This window comes from Rhinolophus hipposideros (genome assembly GCF_964194185.1).
Source record: "Rhinolophus hipposideros genome assembly, chromosome: 20".
In the NCBI taxonomy this organism is placed as follows: domain Eukaryota; kingdom Metazoa; phylum Chordata; class Mammalia; order Chiroptera; family Rhinolophidae; genus Rhinolophus; species Rhinolophus hipposideros.
This window is the reverse complement of record NC_138066.1, coordinates 10,613,112-10,639,275: the sequence shown is the minus strand read 5'-3', so window position 1 is coordinate 10,639,275 and position 26,164 is coordinate 10,613,112. Positions and strand designations below refer to the sequence as shown.

The window sequence follows — 26,164 nt, the reverse complement described above, 5'->3', positions numbered from 1 at the left end:
CTTTCCCTTCCATGTGACAAATGGTACACACACACACACACACACACACACACACACACACACACAAAGCTGGTTTGTCCTCAAATGCAGTCTTTCCCACCTTCCTGAGCCGCTTTGCTGTGAGACTAATGTACTGGCCCCATCCAACTCTGAGCAGGCTTTCCAAGAATCTCAGAATTCCAGAACCTTAAGATGATTTCCCAATTCCTGTATGAATGCATTTATCTTCAGGAATGGTTTGATAAATATATCCCTCAGACACAGAAATGGAAGGCACCTTTGACATATTTTTTGTCTTCATCTTCTTCATTCAATTAACCACGAGTTCCATCAATTAGATCTCCAAAATGTGTCTGGTAACTCATCTTTTCCTCCCTGCCCCACTACAACTGCCTTGATCCAGGTCTTCTTTCTTTCTTTCTTTCTTTTTTTTTTTAATTTTATTGGGGAACAGTTTGCTTTTCCAGGGCCCATCAGCTCCAAGTCAAATCTTGTCCTTCAATTCAGTTGTGGAGGGCACAGCTCATTGGCCCATTTGGGAATCAAACCTGCAACCCTGTTGTTCAGAGCTTGCGCTCCAACCAACTGAGCCATCCAGCTGCCCGAGGTTTTCATTCTCGCTTACTTGGACTACTGTCACATGCTCTTCACTGGTGTCTTGCGTCCAGTCTGGCTCCAACCCCCCCCCCCACCACGTCGTTTTTTAGATCAGTTTTGTTCACAGCAAAGGGCACAGATATTTCCCATATACCTCCTGCCCCACATGCGCAGCCTCCACCATAATCGTCATTTTAACTTTTAAACAATGCACCCAGAAAGTTTGTTTGTTTGACAAAGGAAAGGGCATAAATTTCAGAAAATTGAGAGGAAGGAGCTGGGGGGTGACAGTATAATGTGCTACATAAATGTATTAATTTAAGCTGATGTTTGCAGTTCACATCGTATCACAGAATTCTTAAAACAAGAACCAGAGTCAGGGTTTGGGATTCTAAACCCAGATATTTAGTTGCTCAGCTTGCTCCACAATACTGTTGTCCACCTAGTTTATTGAAGCAAAAAAGGTAGCTGTGAAGGTAGTGCTGGAAACCTAGGAACTGAAGGAAGACTACAAAGTTTCAGGGAAAGAAGCTTTCCTCTCTAGAACGAGGGCCAGAGAAACCATAGGGAAACCATAGGGACCAATACGGACCAAGGATTTAAACAAGATGGTGGCTGGGATAGAACCGCTCTTTCCGGGTGAAACTCTATGGTACAGCAAAAACGTACAGTGTAGAGAAGTGAAGCTGAGATGGGTGGTAACCCGACCACACTAGCGCAATGAGAAGAGTGGAGCGGAAAATGTCTCGCGCGCATGTGTGTAATCGGGGGGATGGGTTTTGAAACAAGGGGCCCACCCCACAACGCAAGTTTTCTGAAACGTGTGAGTGAAGTCCTGTTAAAGCCAAGGTGGGGCGTTTCCTATGACGCATGCGTTTAGACGAGACAAGCGATACAGTGGCGTGGTCTTTTCAACATCCGGCGTACAGACGACGTCTGAGGTGGAAGGGGCGGTCAGGATTCCCCAACACGCATGCGTCCTGAGGCCGAGGCGTTTTCTTAGAGGGTGTTGAGTATAGGGCTCCTTATTGCGCAGGCGCAAGGACTGTCCGGTAGAGCTAATGGTCTATCACGGGGAGGAAAGAGGAGGGTGAAGGGATTAAAACACCGGGCGCGCCTGCGCGTTGCCTACTGGTGGGCAGAACTCAAGATCTGTGAGGGGCGGGATCACGTAGCGCGTCATTGGATGGGTAGGTGGGAGGGAGGGTGGAGCTCGCGGAAGGTCTGTGCGCTTGCGCAGTGCGGGGGTGGAGGGCGGCGGAGCTAGATAGCACGCTTGCGCGGCTGTCACAGGGCTGCTTGGTTGGTCAGTGGGGAGTCGGCGCCTGCGTACTAAGACCCGTGTGCAGCAGCGGCGGCGGCGGTAGAGGCGGCGGCGGCGGCAGTGGGCTCGGAGGCAGCGGTTGGGCTCGCGGCGAGCGGACGGGGTCAAGTCAGTGCGTTCGCGCGAGGTGAGAACGGGCAGGGAGCGCGTGCGCGGAACCCTGGCTCTGGCTTGGGAGTAGAGATGGAACTGCGTGGGGGTCGGGGAGGGGGTAAAGGGGAGCGGCAGCGGCCGCTGCACGGGGTCCGGTCAGTGAGCAGTGAGGTGCGGGAAGGCGCGGGCGCGCGCTCGGGTTGGCGCGCGGGGTGACGGTTGGGGCCTGACGGGTGACGTTGGAGCGACGCAGGGCGGGGGACGGCGAGCCGTGAGGCCGCCACGCGGGAGAGGCCGCTGGGCGGCCACGCCGGGGCGAGGGCCGGGGGCTAGATCGGCCCGCGGAGGCAAAGGTACCTGGGCGGTTGAGAACCGGGAGCCGCGCGGCCACGTGAGGTGGGGGAGGGGGCTATTCGGTGAGAGGGCACTGGGGGGGGCTGGCGGCCGGCGGAGGGGTGGGAAGCGGCGTAGCTCCGGCCTGGCGCGGCCTTTGAGGAGGGGGCAGCCGCGGCACCGGAAGTACCCTCACGGGATCCTGCCCTCGGGGTCGGAGGCCGCATGGCCGAGCGTGGACGGGGCCCGCATGGCAGCGCGGGGACCCCTCCCCCCAGGTCCGGGCCACCGGAAGCCCCGGGCGGCCACATGGTGGGCGGGAGCCGGCAACCCTCTGCGCGGCTGACAGCAGGTCCTCGCGGGCGCCTAGGGGAGCTTGGAATTTTGAAGAGTGGGAGAAGCCTGTGGCCCGGAGCCTGATCACCCGGGAGATCCTGGTGCAGGCATATGTTAGCCTTCCTCCACCTCGTGGGCCCTTGGGGCTTAACTCCAATCCTCGCGTGAAGTGAAGGGGCCGGCCAGGTGTAAGTGGCACTCTTCCGTGCTGGAAGACCAGAGAAATGGGGAAATTGAGGGCGATTGGACAGGAACCCAACTCTTCTCAGTCATGCCGACAGCAGCTTAAAGTCCCGGGCAAAAGAGTTCCCTGCTGTGATAGGTGCTCTTCACCTTGTCACTGTCTTCCTCGATGTGCCAGTTTGGGGAGTTCCTGGTTTTAGAGTCCTTAACTCTAGTAGCCTAGTATAAGTTATACTACTCACTACTACCAGCTTTTTGCTTTCATTTTATTGTCATTCCCCAATCCCCACTTTCTACTGACTTACAGGCCGGGCCTGAAAACCCTACAGGACTGATGCATCTTGGGAAAAGTGGGAGGGCCCTGGAGGAGAGGCTGGGTTCCTCGGTTCCCTTTGGGAAACGAGATCGACGTGTTTGTTGGGCGGGGGGAACAGTGAGAAAACAACTTTATTTTCTCCCCTTCGGCTGCATCTGCAAATGCATGTTGGAGAGGCGGGAATCCCCCAAAGAGGCCTTGTGGTTTCCTGTACCAATGACTAGCTTGTGTGTGGATAGGGTGGGGGGGTGTAACAGCCGGGTGGGGCCCTGTCCTCTGGTCTCCACCCTCCCTTCTCCCCTCCACATTAGCCCCGCCCTTTTGCTTGCTCATTGCTGCTCACCTAATTATAGCCGTGGTTATGTACCGGGAAGAGGGGTGGCTGGTTTCAGTGGCTAGTAACACCTGAGTCCTCCCCCTCCCAGGGATTAGGCCTTTGCCCACCTCAGACATTTAGCATCCTAATGCCCTGAGACTTCCTTTCCCAAGCTTCCCTTTGCTTTCATTTGGGGTGGGGACCCAGCTTGTTTCCCCCAACACACTAGTTTTTTAAGTATTTGTGATTCCAGTCAGTATTTAGTCTAGGAACTTGGACATAAACAGCTGGGAAGAAAATGAAGCAATGTTTCCAGAGGAGTGGGATAAATTGGAGGCCCTGTTAACCTCCCATTCTTACCCTAGTTCTCTTCTTGACTCTAGTTGGAATCGAAGCCTCTTAAAATGGCAGATGATTTGGACTTCGAGACAGGAGATGCAGGGGCCTCAGCCACCTTCCCAATGCAGTGCTCAGCATTACGTAAGAATGGCTTTGTGGTGCTCAAAGGCCGGCCATGTAAGATCGTGGAGATGTCCACCTCCAAGACTGGCAAGCACGGCCACGCCAAGGTTAGAATTTCACCTCCACATCTTGCCTTTCCCACACCTCCCATGTCCACGGGGCTCCTGGCAGCAAGTTGTCATCAATCCTAGTTCTGTACTTTCTTTAGCTCTTTGCTTACCTACCATCTAATCCCTCTTGTTCAGCACTCAGCCCTGGATACCTTTCAACTACACTTGCTCCCCAGCCTTGAGCCCTTTCCACCATTATTCTCTGGTAACACCTCTCCCCATCTCTAACATCTGTTGGTGGTCCTTTATGCTCTGGCTATTCAGCTGCTCCTCCTTATTCCTGGCTTTCAATTTTTCTGTCTTTATTCCCTTGAGTTTTTGTAGGTTCTCTTTGTTTTGCCCATGGTTTCTCCAATCCTAACACAGAATGCAGCCTTCCCTAAAGAGGGCCACTGTACCTCTGACTTTCCAAATCACTTCTCTGCTCCCTTTCCTGGAGCTCCTTGAGTGTCTCCTTGCTTTCTTGGGTCCTAACATTTCTTGCTAGTGCTTTCCTTATCACTTTAGACTTTTCTTTTTCCTCAAAAATTTAACCTGGTTCCTCCCTTTTGGATTTCTCGTGATTTTATTCCCTCATCAGTTTTTCTATCTTGGCTTGGCATTCATCCTAGGTTATCCCCTCATGTCTTAGATCTTTCTGTGTTCTGGTTTCCTTGTTTCCTAATTGCTTAGTTTTTTTTGGTCTCCCCCAAGTCATTTTTTTTTTTCCAGCTCTCTTCCTTTCTCAGTCCTTCCTGTTTTCTCTGATCTTTCCTTTCTACCTTTACTTCCCAAGTTTTCAGCCTTTTATGCTGTTGTCCAGACACTTCTTTTAAACTTTTATCTAGACTCCTCCTACTCCTTTAGGCTCTTAGCCTCTTATTTTTCAATGTAAATAACTGACTGCTCCAAGCCTGGCCTCGTTTCCCTTGTGTTACCAACCCCAATCTCAGTGGTGATCTTTTGGCCTCCGGTTCTTTTACAGGCTTTAGTATTTCTTTCTTGACTCCATGGTTCATTTCCAACTTCCCTACTCTTTGCCCTTACAATGTAGTTTGATTTCTCTTACCAGCAGACACAACTTGAGCCTTTATCTCCTCCGTTCTAGTTTGGTTGGGTTTCTCTTTTGATGTGATGCATACACACAGGTCCACCTGGTTGGTATTGACATCTTTACTGGGAAGAAATATGAAGATATCTGTCCATCAACTCATAATATGGATGTTCCCAACATCAAAAGGAATGATTTCCAGGTATGTAGATGGTCTGGGTATAGATGGGTTAGTGGTTGGGTGGGGGGTGGTGAGGGCAATACAGATTGACCAGAAGAGCTTGTGCTGCGAGAGGAGGGAAATGGCAGGAGAGAGTATTTGGTGTTAGTAGTTTGCCACCCCAGGTTGTCTATCAGACCTCTTATCCTCAACCTTCAGCTTCCTTCCCTATCTGCCCCCAGCTGATTGGCATCCAGGATGGGTATCTATCACTGCTCCAAGATAGCGGGGAGGTGCGAGAGGACCTTCGTCTGCCTGAGGGAGACCTTGGCAAGGAGATTGAACAGAAGTATGACTGTGGAGAGGAGATCCTGGTATATAGTCCCCCTCTCGTGCCCAGCTTTCCTCTTTGTGCTTCATCTCTGAGCTCAGACTTCTGACTCTCTCACTTGTTCCCCCAGATTACGGTGCTGTCTGCCATGACAGAGGAGGCAGCTGTTGCAATCAAGGCTATGGCAAAATAACTGGCTCCCAGGTGAGTGTGACAAACTCCCCTCAGTCTCTTCCACATACTTTGTTGTCCCCATCAAAGAGTTGCTTTAGTTTTAATTCTTCTAGGCTTACTTTCTGGCCCCAGCATCGTCCTCACCCTTTTTCCTGTTGAAGGTGTTTTCCTGTCTTACCTGGTTTCTTTTTCCTACCCAGGGTGGTGGTGGTGGCAGCAGTGATCCTGGCGCCTGCAGAGGCCCCCTGCCCCAGCCTGGCCCACCTCTGGCGGGGCACTTGGCTGGACTCCTATACGATTTATTTGACGTTTTATTTTGGTTTTCCCCACCCCTTCAATCTGTCGGGGAGCCCCTGCCCTTCACCCTGCTCCCTTGGCCAGGAGCGAGCCATGGCCTCGGTGAAGCTGCCCTCCTCTTCTCCCCTCGCACTACAGCCCTGGTAGGGGAGAAGGGGTGGGTGCTGCTTGTGGTTTAGTATTTTTTTTTTTTTTTTTTTTTTTTTTTTTTTAATTCTGGAATCAGAGAGCTGTGGATTCTGGCAAATGGTCCTTGTGCCCTTCCCCCACTCATCCTCAGTCTGATCCCTTGTTTCCCCATAGCCCTTTATCCCAAGCACCACCCCCACAGACTGGGGACCAGCCCCCTCCCCACCTATGTCTCTCCCCAAATCCCTTTAGCTGGGGAGAGAAGAGGAGGAGAGGGGAGGGGACCTGCTCCCTCCTCAGGCATCTGGGAGGGCCCTGCCCCTATGGGCATCACCCTTTCCTGTGGGCTCTCTCCCCGACACATTTGTTAAAATCAAACCTGAATAAAACTACAAGTTTAATATGAAGCCCCAACTTGGATGCTTCTTTGAATAAATGGGTATTTGCTGACTTAAAAGGTAAATTTGAAAACCAGAAATAGATTACAGATTGAACTGTGTCACTGAGTTCATTACAGCCCACTGCCCCACTGATTTACAATGGACTTGCTAGCCACCCCCCACCATCCAAGCAGCCCTGGCCTAGTCCAGGTGGGAGGCAACACAAACAAGCAGCCACAGGTAATGGCAGGTAGATTTTATTGGCCTGGGACTACTACAGCACACTGGGGACCTTCGCCCATGGTGGGGGGTTGGGAATGAGGCTGATGATAAAATTTGATGGTCACTTGTGGTAGAATCGCGTGTTCTGGCTGTGCTGGATGAAAGGGAGCCGAGGGCCCGGTTGGCTGGTAGCTGCAAAGCTTGACTGGTGGTGGTGGAAGAAGGGTTTTGTCAGTGTGCGCACTCTTCCCTTCCTTACACCCTTAGAACCACCCCCAAAGGAAGAAGGGGGAAAGAACAGGACTGGGCCACCTGTCCTACCCAATCCTGTTTTCTCCCATAGTGTAAGGATTGTGACAGGTATGATTCCCAGCCTTACCTTTCCTGCTGGTTGCATCTGCACGGGGAGCTGGGGGGAGGCAAGGAGTCCAGGGGCTGGATGCAGCGCTTGGGGATGCATGGGGCGCAGGGAGGACTGCAGAGAACAGAGTCAAGACCTGAGGCAGCCTGGGGCTCCCCTTAGCATAGCCCTTCCCCTGACCGCCCAAGGCTCCACACTCACTGAGTCAGAGAAGCCAGTTTGCTGGTTAGCATGTTCCATTTGCTTTTGTAAGGACAGAGCACTACCAGGCTGGAGGAACCCTAAGTGGGGAAGAAGGGTGTGTGAAATGAGTTAGTGAATGGAGAAGGGAGGACCCATGGAACTTGGTCCCCTGCGTGGGGTATAATCACCTGTCTGAGTGGGCTGAAAGTGGCTGTGCACGGCATAGGGCTGTGGCTGGGGCTGAGACAGGTACTGTACTGCAGGAAACGCTGAAGGTGCTAAGAAAGGCAGGAGGCACAGCCATTAGAACCTTCTTTTACTGTTTATAACAAATACTACTCCCTCTGGGCCTTGAGGAAAGAGTCCCACCGCCCCCTCACCCCACCTTTTTCCACCACTCACCTCTGAGCTGCTGACTAGGACTATAGGCGGGTTGAGTGGGTCCATAGTGAGGTGGGGGCTGAGCAGTCCCATAGGCACCGCCTGGGCTGCCTTGGAATTGCCCATGCTCTGGGGTCCCTGCGAAAGCAGCTGCTGAGCCCACATAGTGCCGGGTCTAAAGAGGGAGAATGACACCTTACTATCTGGAAACTCCTTGAAAGTAGCAACTGATTTGTGTATGCTCCATTTTTCCCTGTACAGTTAAATCTATGTTACACTCATGACTTGAATATTGGTTTAGTAAGGATGCCTGGGTCTGGGTGGAAGTAGTAGCGGAAAAATGGGCCAGACACCCAATCCTACTCTTACTGTAAGCACTTGGGGTCCGAACATCTGTTTGGCTCTGTCAGCTGCCATGAGGGTACCTGGGCGAGTGTGTCCTCCAGGGCTCCCTAGAGAGGAAGAGGGGCTTCGTGATGCTGAAATGGGAGTCTACAAGTCCTAGGAGGGCCCATTCTGACCAGTGGTTTCTTTAATCCTCACCTTGCATACTGAGGAGATGAGTTCCTGTGTGAACAGTCAGGCCCTGTGGGTATGCAGCTGATGTCAGAGTGGTCAGGTCACTGGAGTGAAAGAAAGAAAGGTCAAAATCAAGGACAAGTGCCCCCTCTTTTGCCATTAAACACTGATCTTTTGTTACATGATGCCAGTTATACTTTGCTCCCAATTTTAATTTTAGCTCTCCAATCCCACCTCTGCTCCTTTCGCCTCCGTTTTTCTTCCTCATGCAAAACTTTCTTGAGCTGCAGGAAAAGCTGGTGCTTCTCTTCCTGTAGGGCCAAAAGCTTCTCTTGCAACTTCAGGATCTGAGAAAGGAAGGGAGAGGAGATAAAGGCAGGAGAGCCAAAGGAAGAAAGAACTGGGAGAAATCAAGGGACTACATACTTGTTCTTTGGTCTCCTCTAGTGACATTCTCTCCTCCATCTCCTTTTTCTTCCTTCTCTCCTGCTCTTCTTTCATCTTCTGTTCCATCATCTTGTCCACCTCTTCTTCCTCTGGAGGAGAGTTAGACAAAATGGTGAAGGGGCAGGGTGGTTAAAATAATTAGAACGTTAGGGACTGACGACGAGCAAAAACTGGTTATCCCAGTGCTCCTTTCTGCTCTTGAGAGGGCAGGCCTCTCCCATCACCGCAACAGGGTAAAGGGAGAGGGACGTTTCACTAGGTGCTCTCCAAGGTCCTTCCCAGCTGAAGGGTTCTACAGTTTAGAACCGGCGATTTAAACTCCCACCACAACAGGACTGTTCCACCCCTCCTTTAGCTCCGGCCGCCGCTGTACTGGTCTGTCCCGGGATGGGGGTCAGCCCTGGGATAGCGGTGCCGCCCTGGGCGACTGTCCTCCCGCTTTGGCCCCAACTCACCTTGCCGCTTGCGCTCCCGCTCCATCATGATGTGCCGGTGCAACGCCCTTGCCATGGCGTTGGAAAGCTTGGGGCGCTCCAGGAGCGCAGGCATGGTGCTGCTGGAGACGCTCCAACTGTGCGTGCCCGGCTCTGCTGCAGACTGCCAGACCTCGGACCAGGCCTGCGAGAAGGCGGGCGCTCAGGGTGGATCGCGCAGGGTCCGCGAAGGCGGAAGCCCGCTCGCCGCCCCGATCACGTGTCCGGAGCCTGGGCCCGGCCTGGCCCGTTCACCCGCCTCGGCTTCGGCGCGTCCGCGCGCGCGGGCGGGGCAGGGGTCTCAGGTCTCGACACTCGCGTCCTCTCCCCGGCCAGCCCGGGCGCCAGCCCCTTCCTACCCGCCTTCTCTACGCTTTCTCCGCGGCCTACTGCGCACTTTGGCTACTGCGTCACATCCGGCAACTGGAATTAATCCTTCCGGGGTCAGAGCTGTAGCCCTCGCGGATTGGGCGGGGAGGAAAAGCCGGAAGCGAAAGGGACGGGTGCCTGTGACGTCCAAAGCCCTCCGCTACGCCGGCCCCGCGCCGTCCACCCCCGGGCGCTGCTTCCTGGCCTGGCGCCAGCCGCGCGAGATGCTCAGAGCTAGCAATGGTTCCACCGTGGGTCCCTAACTGGGCCGGTCGCGGATCCCCGAGGGGCGCGTGAGAGACAGGCGAGGCGGGTGCTTTGAGACCGTGTTTATTGGCTCCTTAGAAATCAGAGTCATAACAACTGTACAGAGGGCCCCACCTTCCCCGCTCCCGCCCGGTGGCTCCCGGAAAAAGCAGCTTCATGGGGGACACAGGGAGACTCCTCTGGGATTCACAGTAATGAGGAACAAAACGGAAATAAATTAAGTGATACAGGGGAGGGAGTCACAGGGAGTCGTGTTCCCCAAATCAGTGCACGAGGCGGGGTTACCCAGGGCCTGGAGCCGGGCTCCTCACAAGCTCCCTCACCTCAGAGAATGTTCAAGGGCCCTGGACATGGAGATGTGCTCCACTCCCATCTAAATCAGAGCCTGCCTACATACTCTTGTGCATCCGCCAAGCTGAGCACCGTGCATGCCATGGGTCACTGGAATGAGGTGGAGGCAGTCATCACTCGAGTCCATGGGCCCATGGCCCAACTGTGCTTGTGGTAGTGAGCTCTCACCCTTCATTCTACCCGTACCAGCAGGGCATAGAGGAGTGTGGCCCCCTTCTCCTTGGTTACCCATTCAAGTTCGGCTCGGCTGAAGTGAGGGTCAGGAGGTTCTCTGAGGGCAGCGGAAGGAGGGCCTGGGGTATAGGAGCCAGGGCGCACACACACCTGGAATGCCACCTGGGCCTGGTGTGTCCGCTGGGATTTGGGGTCCCGGAATCTGTCAGGCAAGAAGCAGAAATAGGGCAGTGAGGCCTCTGGCCTGTCACGTCTTCCCCTTCTAAATGCAACCACCGCCTCCCTGTTCCCAGGAATCACTCCCACCTTGTAGGGAGTTGGCTCTAGCTCTTCTCTCTCTTCCAAATGGTCCTCCTCCCAATGCCGCCTCAGCTAACTCCCTCACCTCCTTCTCCAGTCTGCTCAAATCTCACCTTGATGTCTACCCTGACTACCCTATTTAATATACCTGCTCCAACTGCACATTTGATCCATTTACCCCACTCCACTTTTTCTGTTTCCATATCACTTGTCACTTTTCAATATACTGAATATTATCCATAAACATTCTAGAGAGAAAAATATAAGTTATACAAGAGCAAGGTTCCCTTTTTTGTTCACAGATAACATGAAAGAAGTGGCATTTATTCAAGGATTATGTGAGGAAAGGGCTGGGGTGGAAACTGAGGAACTAGCAAAACCAGGTAGGGAAAGGGAGGGCAAATCATGGAGACCCAAGTGGCCCTGGGGCCCCCTCCCGTGTACTCACTGCACTTTGGATGCCAGGGTCTCAGCCCCAGCATATTGGAGGGAGGGAGAAAGCAGCACTGGGGGGGGCTGCTCCTCCCGAGAAGGTGCGCAGTTCTCGCCAGGCTCCTCAAACCCTCCCCCAGGGTCTCCCTTCAAGGGCCGGCAGCTCAGGATGGAGGCAGTGCCTATGAGGAGAGCGGGGTCAGGGTAGGCCTACTGTAACCCAGAGGCCCAGCCTGCCTTGACTCTGCTGGAGCTACGGTACCTGCTCCCAACTCTCCTCGGTCCAGCACCCTCCGGACAGCTGCCACGTTGCTCCCATGATACGCCATGTGCCACTTCTTGGTTAGTGTTCCAGCCTCCAGGCGGGGATTCACCCTAGGTGGGCAGAAAGGACAAAGGTCACGGGCTCCCCAAGGTCATCGCCTAGATAAAAGTTCTGTCACTTCTTCCACGCACCCTCTTGGGACCCTCCTTTCTCAAGAACAGTAAGGGAGACACACACGACTCTGTCCCATCCATACCTGAGGTTGAACCTGCACCAGCCAAAGGGCAGGGCGTATTCCCGGGGAGGCTCCCCACGGCGCCTGTGGGCCTCATCCCCTCGCAGCTTCCGGCAAGACTCACAGTAGCACAGGCTACGCTTCGGTGGAGGCATGAAATAATCCTCTGTGGGAGAATGAGTGGTACTTGGTGCTCTGGCTCCCACCCTGCGTCTCAACCACACGGCCTTCTTCCAACTGGTCTCCAGGAATCTGGGCAGGGCCCTGCACTGGGCCAGGGAATGAGGCAAGTTCTGGGGGGCTGGGAACTCACCAGGAAGCAGCAGCAGTTCTTGGAAACGGGAACAAAGAGCATGGTACTCGCAGCTCTTGAGAGGGCTGGCAGCAGGCGGTGGACCCCAACACACACTCTCCTTGATCCCTGAGGGAACAGAGGGGGCACAGATGACCGGAAATGGGGCTAGAAGTATGGGGTGGCGTGGGGTAGGATCCTGGTCCCTTTGGGCTGGCTCACCATCCACCATGTCGGCTTTCTCCATGTCCCCTTGGGTTCCAACACTCTTCCCACTAGCAGCCCCTGGTTCAGGGTTCACAATTGTCACCTGCAGAAAAGAGGGGTGGTCAGCCTCTAGAGCCTGCTGAGCCCCTCCTTGGCCCACAAACCTCTCCTTTACTTGGACAGCCATCTCCCAGGAACCAGGCACCCCCTCCTCCCTACTTCCATTGTCACTAACCTGCTCACACTGCCCATAGAGGTCCACAAGCGCATGGCAGGGCTGGGGGACATCTGGCACAGCCACCCCCTGGTCCATTCCATTGACAAGGAGGTGCAGCCCCCCAGAGCTGTCTAGCCGCAGTCCCAGGATGGTGCCTTCAGGACATGTGTCCAGATTTGGCCCAAACTTCTCACAGATCTAGGAGGAAAGACCTACTGTCGTCCCAGGGATCAGACTCCCACCAGAAGCAGCCACCCCCACCCTTCACTCTGTTTCAGGTCGCCAGTCCCTGCGCTTTGCTTTCATACTTGCCCACTGCCTGGGCTCCACCCACTGCTTCAATGACCTAGACTTTGCCTCCTCTTTCCTACCACTGCAACATTCTCAATGGCAGGGCGATAAGAGGCAGTAAGCCCAAGACTGTCCAGGTAATGACACTCACGGCCTTGTGTGAGTCCACCCACTACAGGGCCCCTTTATACCTGTGATCCTACCTCCAGAGCTCAGGACCCCTCCCGGCTCTCTGCTCCCTACACACCTTGAGGCCATTGTGGAAGACCCCATGTCCCCGGAGCAGCCAGGCTGCCCGTTTGAGGGCACAGGCAGAAGCAGGGAAGTTGAGCCTCTCAGGTGGGCAGGTGATGACTCCCAGGACAAGGGACGATGTCCACTGCCGGTTCAGGAAATCTATCCGCACCTGGGGAAGAAGGCAACTATTTCCCAGTCATGGCCTCTTGGGAAGAGGCCACCCACGCAGCAGACCTATACTCCTCACCCCAGCCAGGGAGGGAAGATAACACCTCCCAGAGTGTGGCCTGGGATGCTGCCCCTTCTGATGCTTGAAGACCTGGAAACTGCAAATTCAGTTGTTTCTTCCCTTCTTTCAGCCTTGGTTTTGTTGTTGACTCTGTAGGATTCTTGTCCCTAGCGACTTCCTTCCCCTGGCCAACACTAACATCTCTTAACTTGCAGCAGAAAGGCCCCTCCTCTGGAAAGCCCTCCCTGTGCCCACATAGGATCTGGTGGCTTCCCTGGACCATCCCCCAGCTCTCCCGTTTCCCTCGCTACAGTCATCAGGTGGGCGCTTACTGGTTACCGACCAGCAACTCCCACCACAAAGTATGAACAAAAGCCCAGGAAGCTCATCCAAGGGGCTTGCTTTCCACAATGTCCTCAACCTGGAAAAGCCTTGCTCCAAGAGGATTGGCCCTGGGTCACCTGAGCGAGTTGCTGGGGATAGGGAGGTGAGGCCCACCTGCACCAGAAGCTGGGGCACTAGGGGCTGGCTGATGACAACAATGCCCTGATTGTAGCTGGCCACCCGTGTAGCTGTACGGTTCCCATTGGACAAGAGGATATTCTTCCCATGGTTTTCCAGGAACTCGAGGGCTGTAGGCATAATGGCCACTTGATCTTGGCCCTGGTATGGAGGAGAGACTGAGCTACTGGGTTTGCCCAGGTGAGGCCCAAGTCATCCCAGTGGAGTGGCAAGCTCACACAGAGCTTGCACATAGGCCTCTGCCCATCCAGGACAGGATCAGAGAACCCCAAAATGACCTGGTGGCCAATGGCCCACCCACCACTCATCCATGTGCCCAGAGGGCCCTGCCGCAGCCTCTTACTCCCAGGCCATGCTCCTCGCCCTCGTCGTCCTCCTCGCCCTCACTTCCGGTGTCTGAGCTGGGGGATGGAGGCTGGGTGCCTTCTGGCTCCTCCAGCCTCGTGGAGCTGACAATAGACACACTCCGAACTGGCCCGTACAGATCCAACACAGCCCACACATTCTGGGGGCACAAAAGACCGAGGAAGTGGATGAGTGGAAGACCTCAACCTCACTCCCAGAGCCCAAGGCAAGTCTTGGATCTACCTTGGCAATGCCGCTGGCTGCAGGCCCCATGTCCTCTCCATCCACCAGGATGTGCATCGTGTCATCTGCCCCCCGCCGAATGCCCACACGGCTCCCCACCTAGAACCATGGTGAGACAAAGACAAATGCTCAGCCCACCTCTCCCTGCCACTCGCACTCCCACCCCATCCTTTGTCCCTGGATCCAAGGGCTTCACCCCGAGCCTCTCCAGGTTCCGGCCATAGTTCATCCTCTGGAGCTGCCCGTCACGCCTCACTTCACAGCTGGACACCATCCAGGTGGTCTTAGTCCGGAGCTCTGGCAGGGAGGGAGGCAGCCCAGGGCCACCGACTGCCCCAGGCCCCATCTCCCCTGGCGCTAGTGTGGTCAGCCCTAGCCGGAGGGAACCTGCCCACTTCTCATCCAGCTCTTCTACTTTCACCTGTGTGAGAAGGAAAATATCAGCTGGCATCAGCTGGGGACAGGACGGGAGGAGGCAGCCTGGCCCTGCTGTGAAGGGCCTGGCAGCCTCTTTTGTTAGATCTCCACAACCCACCTCAAAGACTTCCTCAGTCTTGAGCTCCTTGGTGCTGAAGACGAGGCCATGTGCATAACCAGCTGCACGCACCGCCCTCGCACCGTCCTCCTCCAGAGTGACGTTCTTGCCGCAAGTACTGTGGAATCGGTGAGCCACACCAGCCACTGTGGAAAGATAAGAGTCAGAGGTAGGGGTAGGATTGGGGCAACAAGCTTCAGATAGGATATAGAGCAAAACTTTCAGGTGAAACAGGAAGTTAACAGAGGTCCCATCTGCCATTACTCCTTCAAGATCTCTGACACCTCTTTTCACCCCAGAAAGACTCATCCCCAAATCTGATATGTCCCGTTTATGGTGTCCTGGACCCTTGGTGGCAGGGAAGTGCCCAGGCCCTGTGTACCAGGAGTAACCTCCTGCCCTCTTCTTGGCTGCTTCCCACCATGGTTGTTCCCTCCCCTTTGCCTGTAGTTGCCGCAGCCAGCCTGTCTTTGAACAGCTTCCCTGACCTGGAAGCTGTATCCCTCAGGCCACAGCAGGCAAGCAGAGCACACCCTCCCTCCCTGCTGGCGGAACCTGGGGAGTGCAGGGGGAATGACTTCTCAGTGGCGGTGTTGCTGGTCGCCAGGCTGTTGTCCATGGGGCCGGTGGCGTTGGTGATGGACACTTGGACACACTGGCCATAGAGGTCCACTACTGCATACACCTCTGGGAAGGAAAGGAAGAAGTCAGGCACTTGAGAGCCCGGGGTGGGCCAGGCTGAGTGGCAGATCGAAAGCCACAGGGTAGTCACCTTTACCCGGAGGCAAGCCTGAGCAGGCAGCGCCTTGGTCCTGGCCGTTGATGAAATAGTGCAAATCGCCCTTGGCAGTTCGCATCATGCCGATGCGTGCACCTGTGCCCAGCGCGTCAAGGTCACACCCGTAGTTGTTGCGCATCGTGTTACCATCTTGCATGATGGCAGTGCCACTGGGGGGATGGCAAAAGGGGCAGGTCAGCCTCCCAGCTTCCTCCCCACACAGGTCCCTGCTCAGTCTCTGCCTGTCAGAACCTGTCAGTGCCTTGGACTGGGATCTCTATCTGAGGTCTGAGAGCCAATCCTATCTCCTATGTCCCTGAAATATCGGCCAGGGAAGAGCAGTAACAACCCTGAGAGGAAGGAGGCTTGAGTCCTGTGGAAAGGGAGGGGGATTCCCAGAACTGAAGAGAAGCGGCAGCCAGATCCCCTAGGTCTGTCACTGTCCATGGCCACCACAGGCCCCATCGCAGCCAGCTCCACCCAGCCCTGCCCAGCTGGTCTCCCAAAGCTCGCAGGCCAACCTCAGCATCCAAGTATCGTAGTCAATGTCCGTCATGGTGTTGGGGAATTCAAGGTCCTCTGGCCGAATAGCGGTCACTCCTGGGAGAAGACGGGTAGGTCAGAGGCAAGCCCCCAGCTATACGCAGCCGGCACCTCCCTCAGTGCGCGCGTGCACACACACACACACACACACACAGGTGCCCCTCACCAGCCTCAATGGAGCCTGACCAGCGGTCCACCATTTTCTGAATGACAATTTCAAACAGCTCCCCATCCCGCAAGGCCCTGCCAGAGAGAGGGGTGGTCAGAGAGGCCCTTACTGGGTGGCTGAGGCTGGGCAGTAAGAAAGTGGGGTTACGCAAGTCCAGACACTGACCGATTGGAAATGACAATGGCGTCATTGAACTCGCTGCGGCAGTTGTGGCGGAGCGCAGTACGACCTCCATTAGTGATGACTGCATTACTGCCGTGCAGCTGGTGGAAACGCAGGTCGGAGCCCCCAGCCCCTGATGATGGGGAGCTTGGAGACACCTGGTTATTGCCCTCAGGGAGTGGCTCAGGGATTGGGGGCACCTCTGCAACAATGGACACCACCCATTAGGCCTGCGGTTGTCTCTGAGGCCCCGAGGCCACCCCACCTTCCTGCCCCAGCCCAGCAGGGCCCTCACCCACGTCGTCCACAATGGTGGCCTGCGCCGCCTGGCCGTAGAGATCCACGACAGCATAGACACCCGGGGGCACATTCCAAGCAGCAGGGCCCTGAGTCATCCCATTGACAAAGAAGTGGAGAGTGCCATCCTCCCGCCGCACCACACCTACCGTGTCCCCTGCCTTGGAAGAAGGGGGGCTGGAGTGAGGAGTCAGGCAGAGTCCCTGCCTGGGCTGGTCCTACAGCAGCCCCACGCTGCCCCCCCCACTGCTGAGGCCTGGCAGCATACCCACTCTCCCACCTTGAGGCGGTCCAGGTTGTGCCCGTACTCGTCCAAGATGGTTGTCCCATTGTGCATTACCCCATTCCCGGTCATCATCCAGGTCCCTAGGGGCATGAGTGGCAGAGGACGTGAGGGGGAAGCCAGGACCCCTCTCCTTTATGTAGCAGTCCTCACATCCGTCCCCAAAGCCATGAGCCCAGCCTGCCTTTTCTCCGACAGTTGGCTTTCTCCAAGAACAGGGCAAGAAAACTCTGCTGTTCCCAAGCCAGCCACAGGCCCTGGCCACAAGTCACTCCTCGGCCACTGAATCAGTCGTGACAAGTGTGACAAGTGAAAAAGGGGCTGGAGAAAAAGTGTCAGGGCTGTGAGGACAGCTTCCTCCCTAGGACTCCATCCTGGCCCTGCCCTTCTTAGGAGCTCACCAGAGCGCAAGTTGGTCATGGTGGAGGGCAACTGGAGGTAGGCAGGATTGTGGGTGGTGACACCAATCTCAATGGAGCCAGCCCATTTGTCCACCATCTTGTCGATGCGCACCTGGAACACCTCTCCGTCCCGCAGGGCTCTGCTGCTCAGCACCACGCCATGATTGAAGTCGTCAGTGGCACTGAGGGCACAGCAAGTGGGGACTCAGACCCCTAACACGATCTCTGAGAATGCCAGAGCTTAGCCCAGCAATGCCTACCCGACACCCACTGCCCCAAGTTCACCAGATAAACGTCACACTCCAGAAGGCTCCCCCCTTTTCTGTCCAGGATGTCCCAGACCAGACACCCTCTACCTCCCACTTCCCCACTCCTCCCAATTCCATTAGAGCCCCTTCTGCAGGCTTCTCCCCACCCCATGGGCCATACTGGGGCCTCAGGGCAGTGCGTCCCTCGTGGGTGATGGCTGCCTTCTGCCCACAGTTGGGGTGGAAGAGCAGGCGCTCAGGTTCTGCCTGGGCAGCAGGAACAGCACGGCGGAGAGCACCCTCAGGGGACAGCGCCCGCAGAATAGCATTGTTCCGGCGTAGACGGTCACTGTGGTTGTTATTGTGGACGATGGTCACCTTCACTGCCATCCCATACAAGTCCACCACACCATAAACCACTGGAGGTGTCAATGGGGTAGCCACACCTATGGGGGTGGAGGGCACAGGAATGGGGGTGGTGGTGAGGGGAGAAGAGTTAAGTATAGGAAGACCGAGTATCAAAGAGGCAGGAAGATGCGGTTCAGACCACACTCACTGAAAGCCCTGACCCACCAGCTCTCTCTGAGCTTCCCCTTACCCTGATCAATGCCATTAATGAAGAAGTGGAGGGCAGAGTTGGACTTCCTTGTGAGACCAATGTGGTCGCCCTCCTATTCAAAATAGAAAAATAACAGTCTGGAATCCATCCACAATCAGGCTCCAGATAGTCGTGGGGCCTGTGAGAACAGAGCAGTACTCTAGCCTTCCCACCATCCCAGGTCACAGGGGAACTGCTCCAAAAAGTTCTCCTGAGTCTCAGACCACCATGAATGCTCGATGCAAAGAAGGCACTGAGTTAAGTCATCTTACAACCATCAACTTGTTTAACCCTCACAACAATCTACGAAACACTCCTAACAAGCTCTTTTTAGACATTCTCTGAAAAGCAGAAATTACCAAAAGGGACAATCTTCTTGCCTCAGGTCACTACAACAAATGGCCAAACAGTAAAGGGAACTAAACCCGTTGACTCTAAAATCTGAGTGCCTGTGGGGGAAGCCTACCTTCTCAGAAGGAATCTTCAGACAAAAGATAAAGGGCCTTGCTCTAGGTCACAGAGGAGACTGCAGTGCCCAAGCAAGGATGCAGCATACCGGACTGCCCGGGAGAGTGGCCCAGGCTGTGCCCCAGCCTCACCTGCAGCTCATCCAGACTGAATTCGCAGTACTCCCGGCGGGTGCCCTTGCCATTGGTCAGAATCCCACAGCCGCTCATCATGATGGTGCCTAGGGGAAAGTGAATACCCTGGTTAGGGGTATGGGTTTCCTTGAACTCAGCGACCCCAGCTCCTTGCCCCCCACCATGGCAGTGGCTGTTACCTGACTGTAGGTTGGTCATGGTGGCTGGATATTCCAAATTGTTGGGGTTGTGGGTAGTGACACCAATCTCAATGGAGCCTGACCACTTATCTACAAGCTTGTCGATGCGGATCTTGAGTGAAATATTAGCAGAAGGGAGAGGCAGGGAATGTAAATGCAGAGAAAGGACCCTTAGCCCTTGGCTATTTCCCATTCTCTACCCTTCCAACATCAAGGATCAAGCCCCGTCTTTAGCTCCCAGAGGGTGAGGTGCCAGCCAGACCCCAGGATCTTGCACACCTCAAACATTTCATTGTCTCGGAGCGGGCGGTTGGTCATGACAACCCCATTGTTGAATTCATCCAGGGGCCGGCGACGCTCGGCCGTCTTATTATTGTTGCTGAGTTTGATGAGAGTTCCACACTTCTCGTGAAAGAGCAGGGCATCGTTGGAAGTGAGGATGGGCGAGGTGGCAGCACAGCTAGACCCCAGCCCTTCCCCTGCTGGTGGGGAGCTCAGATTCACATTTAGGAGGCCCCCATTGTAGGCAGATAGTATTGCATTGCTCACCACCTCAGATAGCTCCATGCTGCCAAAGTCTATAGTAGCAGGACAAAGAAAGGAAGCTGAAATGAGGCTCTATACCCTCAAACCCTCAGTCTTACAGTTCTCTCCCTATCCCTCTCCTGAAGTCCCTCCCTGTCCACCTCATTTCCCTCTCCCCTTCCCGGAACCTCCTTGAAGCCCTCACCATTATGCGACTCAAGGCTGTTAGGGAATGTCTCCGGCCGGGCCTGCACTGGGGACACCATGAAGACTGGGGACCAGGCAGGATGGGAGGGGAATAAGGGTTCAGCCCCTGCTGCACGGCCCACAGCCAGGAGACCCCTCCTCTAGCTCCTACTCTCTTCAACAGACTCAGGGGTCTGAGTGACCCTGCCCACACCCAGTGTCACTTGTCACTACATTTCCCCCAATCCGACAGCCATTCCCTGTCCCACCCCTCCACTACTGCCCTAGCTGTGTTCTCACCTTCATCTCCAGAGGTTCCCTGTTCAGCCAAGGCAGAATCTTCATAGGGAGCAGAGGGCTCGAGGGGAGGTGTGGGAATGGGAGTAGGAGAGCTAAAGCCTGGCTCAGAGGGTAGCACAGTGATCTGGGTGCACTTGCCGTAAAGGTCCACAACAGCCCAGACACGAGCAGGCAGGCCTGTGGCGGCCACACCACAATCCCGCCCATTCACCCAGAGCCGCAGCTCCCCTGCCACAGTACGCTCCACGCCCACACGGTCCCCTTCGCCAAGCTGGTCCAGGTCCTGACCATACTCCTCCAGCACAGAACGTCCATCCCTCAGCACGGAGCAGCCTGACACTACCCACGAGCCCCCCTTCAGCCCAGTGGCGCTGCTTGGGAAGTCCAGCACACTGGGGTCCAGTGCCGTCACTCCAATTTCAATGGAGCCACTCCAGGAGTTGACCTGTAATAGGGGTGATGGATACAGGGTCAGGATGGGTCTCCCACGAGGCAACCATATTTTACAGGACACTGCGACCCCTCAACCCACCTCTCCGACAGCTTAATTGGCTTGTTCTCTTGAGACATGAGACACTAATCCAGAGATGCAGTCCCACAAGTAATTTTCTTGACTCTGTCTCAGCGATTGTTTAGTCTGCTCTTCCCAGCGACTCTGCTCTGTACTGTGGGTACTCAGTGTTTGCAATACCAATCCTTTCCCCAGCATGATGGCCAAATTCCCTGGCTTCAGCCCCCTGCTTCCTCTAACTTTGCTAAGCTCTGTGGCTCCTCAGCCACCCAAATTCACAGCTCTCTGTGCCCATATTCCTTGCTCTTGTACATAATTTTCTTCCCCCTGGTCTAATTCTCTCCTGTCTTTGGCTCCATTCAGATTCACTCTCTTTCCAAATTCTGGTCTCTTTACTAAATTACACACAAACACATACATACATCTCCTTCTCCCTAAGTAGTTGTCCTTACCCATCTTTCCTATCCAACCCTGAATTTGTCCTTCAATGGTCTGTTCTTCCTTGGTTACCTCTCTTCTCTGCCCATCACATCTCTGACATCTCTCCATCTTCCATCTCCCAGAAATTGTTCCATAAGTTCTGTTCCCTATTCGTTCTAGTGAGTGAGTCCCCGTGTCCCTTCCCTGCTCTTGGGTCTTGGTAAAACTCAAGCTCTCCTTGTCTCCTTCTCCTTCAGACTGAATGTTTCTGTTTCATGCTCCCTTCCTGCCCGTCACCTGATGTCCTAAGACTGTCGGTTCCCTCTTGGTACCCGGTGATGTGAGCTAACCTGGCTGTCCTACCTCGTCTCCCTCTGGTCCCCTCCCACCGCCCTCCATATTTTGATTCCGGGGCCCCCGGTCCACACCTTGCGGTCGATGCGGACGGTGAAGACGCGTCCATCGCGCAAGGGTTCCCGGCTCAACACCAGCCCGTGGTTAAACTCCTGGCCCGGCTGCTGCCGCCGCGCTGTACGCCCACAGGCCGACAGGCTCACCAAGCGCCCAGTGCGCGGGTGCAGCTCCCCGCCGCTGCCCAGACCCCCGCCAGACCCCGGTCCTGGGCCGCTCCCAGCAGGGCCTCCACCCCCACCAGGCCCCGGCCCCGGGCCTCCCCCAGAGCCCCCACTCCCACCCGACCCCGCCGCCATCGCCGCTGACGCCGGGGCCGCGCGACAGCCGCGCTTGGCGGCACCGTGGCAACCGCGGTGCACAGACACCCTGAGGGAATAGGACCTCGGGCTGGGGGGGGAGCGCAGATATGCTTTACGGCACGGCCAGGCCCTGAAGCATCCCGAGCCAGGGAATTAATGACTACCGCGGTGGGAACAGAAGGACGACGGGGTCGGGAAGGTTTACTTTACGGCACGGCAAGGTGACGGAGTGGCTCCGACAGGGGTGAAGACTTGGGCAGGGAGCTTTTGCGACAGTGGAAGAAACGACTGCCGCAGGCATCTTTACGACGGAGGGGTGCGGGCACCTAAAACTTTCAGCTTTACGACGGCGGCACCAACGACCCCGCCCCCGTGGAGGCAGGCGACATCTTGAAGTCTTCGCTTTACGGCAAGGAGGAGGTGTCTTTTCTTCACGCTACACGCTTCAAAGTGGTGTGAGTGGGAACCGGTAGATAAATGAAAATCTCTGCCCGCCACACCGCTGAGACGGGATATGTCTTGAGACAGTGTCGCAATCCCTCCACTTTGTATCACATCTCTCGTGAGAGACAAAGCAGGCCGACTTTTAGGGGGAAAAGGCTCACGGATGTTTGCATTCAAGCTCATCTGGAACTCCAATCCCTTCAAACTTAGATTTTAACGCCACAAATAAGTCCAAACAAACCCCGGCAGTTTCAAGCAATAGCGCTGATAGTGTCAAAAGACCCCCCAGAGCTATTAAGCCCCCAGCTCAAATCCGAGGCTCGCACTAGGGTTGGAGGACTGACGGCACAAGGCCTCTGGCCGCAAGACCAGGACCCCTGACTATGATTGGACAGTTAGGATGAGGGCGGTGATGGGAGAAGGGCGGGAACAAATCCCAGAGACAAAGAAGTAAGATTTGGGGGTGGGACAAAAAGGGAGGGGCAACTGGAGGGGCTCCCAGCCGGAGGTCCCTATATAGTCCTGATTCCACCCACCGCGACTCCATGGAGCAAAGCGGGAGGGGGCCCGGGCCATAGCCCAAGCTTCCCCCTCCCGCCGCGGTGGAGCTCTGTGGATGGAGCAGCGAGGCAGGACGGGGTAACTGAGAGTGGCCCCCTAGTGGGACCATGGAGAAGCAGGAATCTCTGGGGGTTGCTGGCGGCCTCAACCGGGAATCCCCTGGAGGGATAATCAGGAGAATGCCCGGAGGCATCAGAGGAGTCTAGGAAGGCGCGAGGCTGCCCTCGAGTAATCTTGTCTCACTGTTCTGGGCGCCCCCGGCACTCCGGGAGAATCGTAATTTGCAGTCCTGGTTCTAGCCGGTCCTCTGGGATGGTAGAGGTCCTCGGTTCCGGGCCCAATCAGCATTCTGGGGAGGTTGTGGGGCACACGTCCTGGCAGATTTAATCCCCCCTTTCCTGGAACCAGTGTATGCGGGACGTCCGGCCTTGGGTCCGAGGAGCCTGGGGTGCACAACTCAGGATGCAATCTGCCCTCCGGGTCAACTTGCTTGCACCCCCACAAACCCTGTGAGGATTGTCCCCGGAGTATCCTAAAAAATAGCTACTCCACTTTGATGTGTAAATCCCCCAGTGCGGAAAAGTAAGGATCCCAGCTCAGCTGGCAGGCAGCTCTCAGCCCAGAGGGAGGGGTTCCGGACACTGGAGAGGGCGGAGCCAGGTGGGAAGGACCGGAATCCTGAGGACTAGATGTGAGAATAGGTGAGGGCAGTGGGGTGGGAAATCTGAGTTTCCAAGTCATTGGGAGAGCAGCAGGTACCAGATAAACTCTGGCTACTAGTATGTGATTATCATTAGGTGGGACCCTATCCCCACTTCCTATACCTCTGGAACTCCAAGGGGGTACAAGAAAAACGTTTTGAATGACTAAAAGAATTAGGGATGACTGTGAGGAGCATGTTACTAGGATTCCTCCCCCTTTTTTGTGTCCTTCCGCCACCCCAGGAAAAAGTCTCAGCACTGGGATGAAATGAATATCATAGCCACCTACCACCCTGCTGACAAGGACTACGGATTTATGAAGGTGGATGAGCCCAGCACTCCCTACCACAGGTGCTGAACCTTCAGCCTTAGCCCTTTGGCCCAGACTCTTTTCCTTATTCAAAGGAGGGAATGGGGAAGGAGGCAGAGAAGCCTCAGGGACTGGATCCTGCCTGATACCCCCCTCTCACACTGCTTCCCCTCTCCCTGGCAGGCTGCAGAACAGAGATGATGAGAACCTGCTTCCAGGGTCCTCCCACACAGTGACTCCTGAGGCACTAGCACAGAGGTGAGAGTCCTGCCAGAGATCAGTAGGGATGTGGGGCGTCTTCCTCAGACCTCAGAACTCTAGAGTCTTAGCTAGCTCTGCTTTTTTCGCCCTCCCCACCCCCGAAATGAGAGGTACTATAGTTCCCATCAAGCCAAGACTAAGGTGGGGAAGTCAGCCAGCTTGGCCCCATCTACCATCTGTCCCCATTGTTGTTTTCTCCCTTCAGTGCCCCCAACTAATCTCCCTTCCATTCAGGTTTGCAACAATGGACAATTTCTACCCCAAGGTCCTCCAGTACAGTGATAACAGAAGCTCAGGGTCTTCAGATGACTTTCCCAAGACATGTGAGATGAGGGGTGGGGATTGAATGGAAAGGGGAGGTGGAGTGATTCTTTAGTGAAAGCATGGCCGGGAAAGCCGAGCTCTTAAACTGGCCCACAGACTCCAGTGATTTTGAGAAGCACCGCAAGGCACACTACAATGAAGGAAAGTTCCTCAAGACTCAGAAAAACCTGCACTTGGGCAATAACAAGAACAGCAATGGGGGTAATGTCAGTATGGGCAGTGGCAGTCAAAGTGTGATGCTGGACCCAGGGCCCAGGCCTGTGGAGAGAGGCTCGGCAGGAGGACTGGCCAGAGGAGTCAAAGATGAGATTGACCTGATGACCAGGAACCACATCCTAGAAGCCAAGGGTTAGCTATGGTGGGGCCCCAGGGACTCAAGGGAATTGTAGTCCAGAGCCTTTTCCACCATAGCCGGTCTTCCTCAGGGGGCATCGATCAGCCCAGGGCCCTGCTGCCTGAGGAGGTGCTGGGAGGTGGGAGGTGACCCCAGGGAAGACAGAGGGGCAGCTGGGGTGGGTTCCCCATGAGGATAGTCCCCAGGGAAGGCTGGCTGGTGAGGAGGAACAGAAAGCCCAAGAGAGCTTGTGGGGGATGGAGAAGTCACGGAAGGTTTTCTAAAATGGGAGGAGGTAATAGAAGTGAGATGAGAACCTAGGGCTTGAGCTTCTCCCCTGTGATGGTGGTGGCAGCGGTGGTGGTGGTGGTCACAGTAGATACCTGGGGGGCCTGGATACCCTAGGTGGCCATAAGACTCAGATAGATTTGGGTGACTCCTCAGATTCCTCTACCTTTAGAAATCAGTCCCCGGTTTCGGCCACCGTCATGTTCAGCAAGGAGGTTGATCTGCAACGCAAGGAATATTATAGCAAAGGAAGATACCTGAGGTCTTGTCCCCACCCAGAGCTTGAGGAAGACACGGAAGATGAGGAGCAAGACAGTGAGAACTGGGCTGGTTCTGCCTGGGAGGGCGGGAGGGCTGAGAACCAACGGACTGATGGGTGCCCTAACCCTGATCACATGATGCTCTCAGGTTCCACAAGCTTGAAGCGGGTGAGTGAGAATTCCGTAAGAACTGAGGTCCGTTTGCTGGACCACACAGGAAGCCCCCTTTGGGATCATAGGCCATCAAGAACTCCCTGACAGTGACAGTGACACCATTGCAGCATGGTGAGGGCACCAGGCCACCGTCTCATTGGGCCTTGCTCTTGGCAACCTCCCGTTCCCCTAATCCCCACTCCTTTCAAGCCAGTAGATCAGCAACAGGTGCTAAGGCTCTAACCTTCCTGCTGTGCAAGGCCCACATTGTACAGACAGGAACCAGAGAGTCTCAGAAGGGGCTGGGACCCCCTCCAGCTTGGCACCACATGCTGGCCCCATGCCTCTTCCCTGACTCCTCTCTGCCACCCACCCCACTCCTAGTACTGCCCTGTCTTCCAAAGACAGTGGGTCCCAAGCAGTGTCTGGCTGGTGTCAGTGTCTGGCATCCAAAAAGCTGAATTGCCAAAGCCCAGAAGGCTCAGAGAGGGAACCTAGAAGCAACCCAAACTCCCCAAACCAAAACCAGTGCAGACATGAGCCTAGGCAGGGACAAGGGGCTGCCTGCACTGGCCAGGGAGGGAGAGGGGCTGAGGGTAGGTTCTAGGAAGTCTGGGGGTCATATGAGCTAGATTTCATGCCTGCTGCAAGAAAACCACTAACCCAACCCCTTCTCTCTCCAGATGAATCCCTGCGGCTTCAATGGACTCAAGAAGAAGTCAGAAAACGGAGAATGTAGCCAGCTGGAGATGGGGTGGGGGCCAACCTTCTCCTGCCCTTACCACCCTAGGAGTAGAAAATAAAAAAGAAGAGCAGTAGTGTGGGTGCTATGAATTGGGGGCCTACACTGGGCCTGCTCAGTCACTGAGGAGAGGGGAGGAGGGAGGGAAGTTCACATACAGGAAACCACGAGAAGCCAGAGCAGAGAAGAAAGTTTGGAATAGT

General features: G+C 55.3%; 4 protein-coding genes across 6 annotated transcripts; 2 read left to right on the top strand and 2 right to left on the bottom strand.

Annotated features, from left to right (window-relative positions):
- The first annotated feature begins 1,624 nt into the window (after positions 1-1,624).
- On the top strand, positions 1,625-6,598 carry EIF5A (eukaryotic translation initiation factor 5A). Of its 2 annotated transcripts, none has more exons than XM_081029765.1 (6): positions 1,625-2,048; positions 3,882-4,067; positions 5,198-5,302; positions 5,503-5,634; positions 5,722-5,795; positions 5,966-6,598. In XM_081029765.1, the coding sequence occupies exons 2-5, from the start codon at positions 3,903-3,905 to the stop codon at positions 5,782-5,784; spliced, it is 465 nt and encodes a 154-aa protein (XP_080885891.1). In that variant the 5' UTR covers positions 1,625-2,048; positions 3,882-3,902; the 3' UTR covers positions 5,785-5,795; positions 5,966-6,598. The 2 variants fall into 2 exon arrangements, with proteins under 2 accessions (XP_080885891.1, XP_080885892.1); XM_081029766.1 differs by lacking the exon at positions 1,625-2,048 and adding an exon at positions 2,265-2,367.
- Positions 6,599-6,806: 208 nt separating this feature from the next.
- On the bottom strand, positions 6,807-9,582 carry GPS2 (G protein pathway suppressor 2). Its single transcript, XM_081029750.1, has 10 exons — positions 9,140-9,582; positions 8,664-8,773; positions 8,472-8,584; positions 8,262-8,341; positions 8,088-8,170; positions 7,740-7,893; positions 7,526-7,615; positions 7,356-7,435; positions 7,173-7,268; positions 6,807-6,998 (listed from the first exon to the last, which is right to left on the bottom strand). Exons 1-10 carry the CDS (start codon positions 9,231-9,233, stop codon positions 6,915-6,917), a joined length of 984 nt encoding a protein of 327 aa, XP_080885876.1. The 5' UTR covers positions 9,234-9,582; the 3' UTR covers positions 6,807-6,914.
- A 258-nt stretch (positions 9,583-9,840) lies between these two features.
- Positions 9,841-21,580, bottom strand: NEURL4 (neuralized E3 ubiquitin protein ligase 4; the record flags this gene model as incomplete). Of its 2 annotated transcripts, none has more annotated exons than XM_081029703.1 (28): positions 9,841-10,520; positions 11,067-11,232; positions 11,313-11,425; positions 11,572-11,716; positions 11,864-11,971; positions 12,065-12,152; positions 12,285-12,464; positions 12,805-12,963; positions 13,522-13,686; positions 13,889-14,050; positions 14,134-14,232; positions 14,330-14,554; positions 14,669-14,814; positions 15,224-15,355; positions 15,441-15,616; positions 15,968-16,046; positions 16,156-16,232; positions 16,324-16,522; positions 16,616-16,778; positions 16,898-16,983; positions 17,302-17,483; positions 17,731-17,995; positions 18,148-18,220; positions 18,747-18,835; positions 18,929-19,040; positions 19,208-19,506; positions 19,940-20,384; positions 21,299-21,580. In XM_081029703.1, 28 exons carry the CDS (start codon positions 21,578-21,580, stop codon positions 10,316-10,318), a joined length of 4,620 nt encoding a protein of 1,539 aa, XP_080885829.1. In that variant the 3' UTR covers positions 9,841-10,315. The 2 variants fall into 2 exon arrangements, with proteins under 2 accessions (XP_080885829.1, XP_080885830.1); XM_081029704.1 differs by having other exon boundaries at positions 15,447-15,616.
- Positions 21,581-22,569: 989 nt separating this feature from the next.
- Positions 22,570-25,965, top strand: LOC308489288 (uncharacterized protein). Its single transcript, XM_081030167.1, has 9 exons — positions 22,570-22,666; positions 23,533-23,640; positions 23,783-23,857; positions 24,095-24,183; positions 24,281-24,532; positions 24,610-24,664; positions 24,979-25,121; positions 25,215-25,351; positions 25,903-25,965. The coding sequence occupies exons 1-8, from the start codon at positions 22,644-22,646 to the stop codon at positions 25,322-25,324; spliced, it is 855 nt and encodes a 284-aa protein (XP_080886293.1). The 5' UTR covers positions 22,570-22,643; the 3' UTR covers positions 25,325-25,351; positions 25,903-25,965.
- Positions 25,966-26,164: the final 199 nt, after the last annotated feature.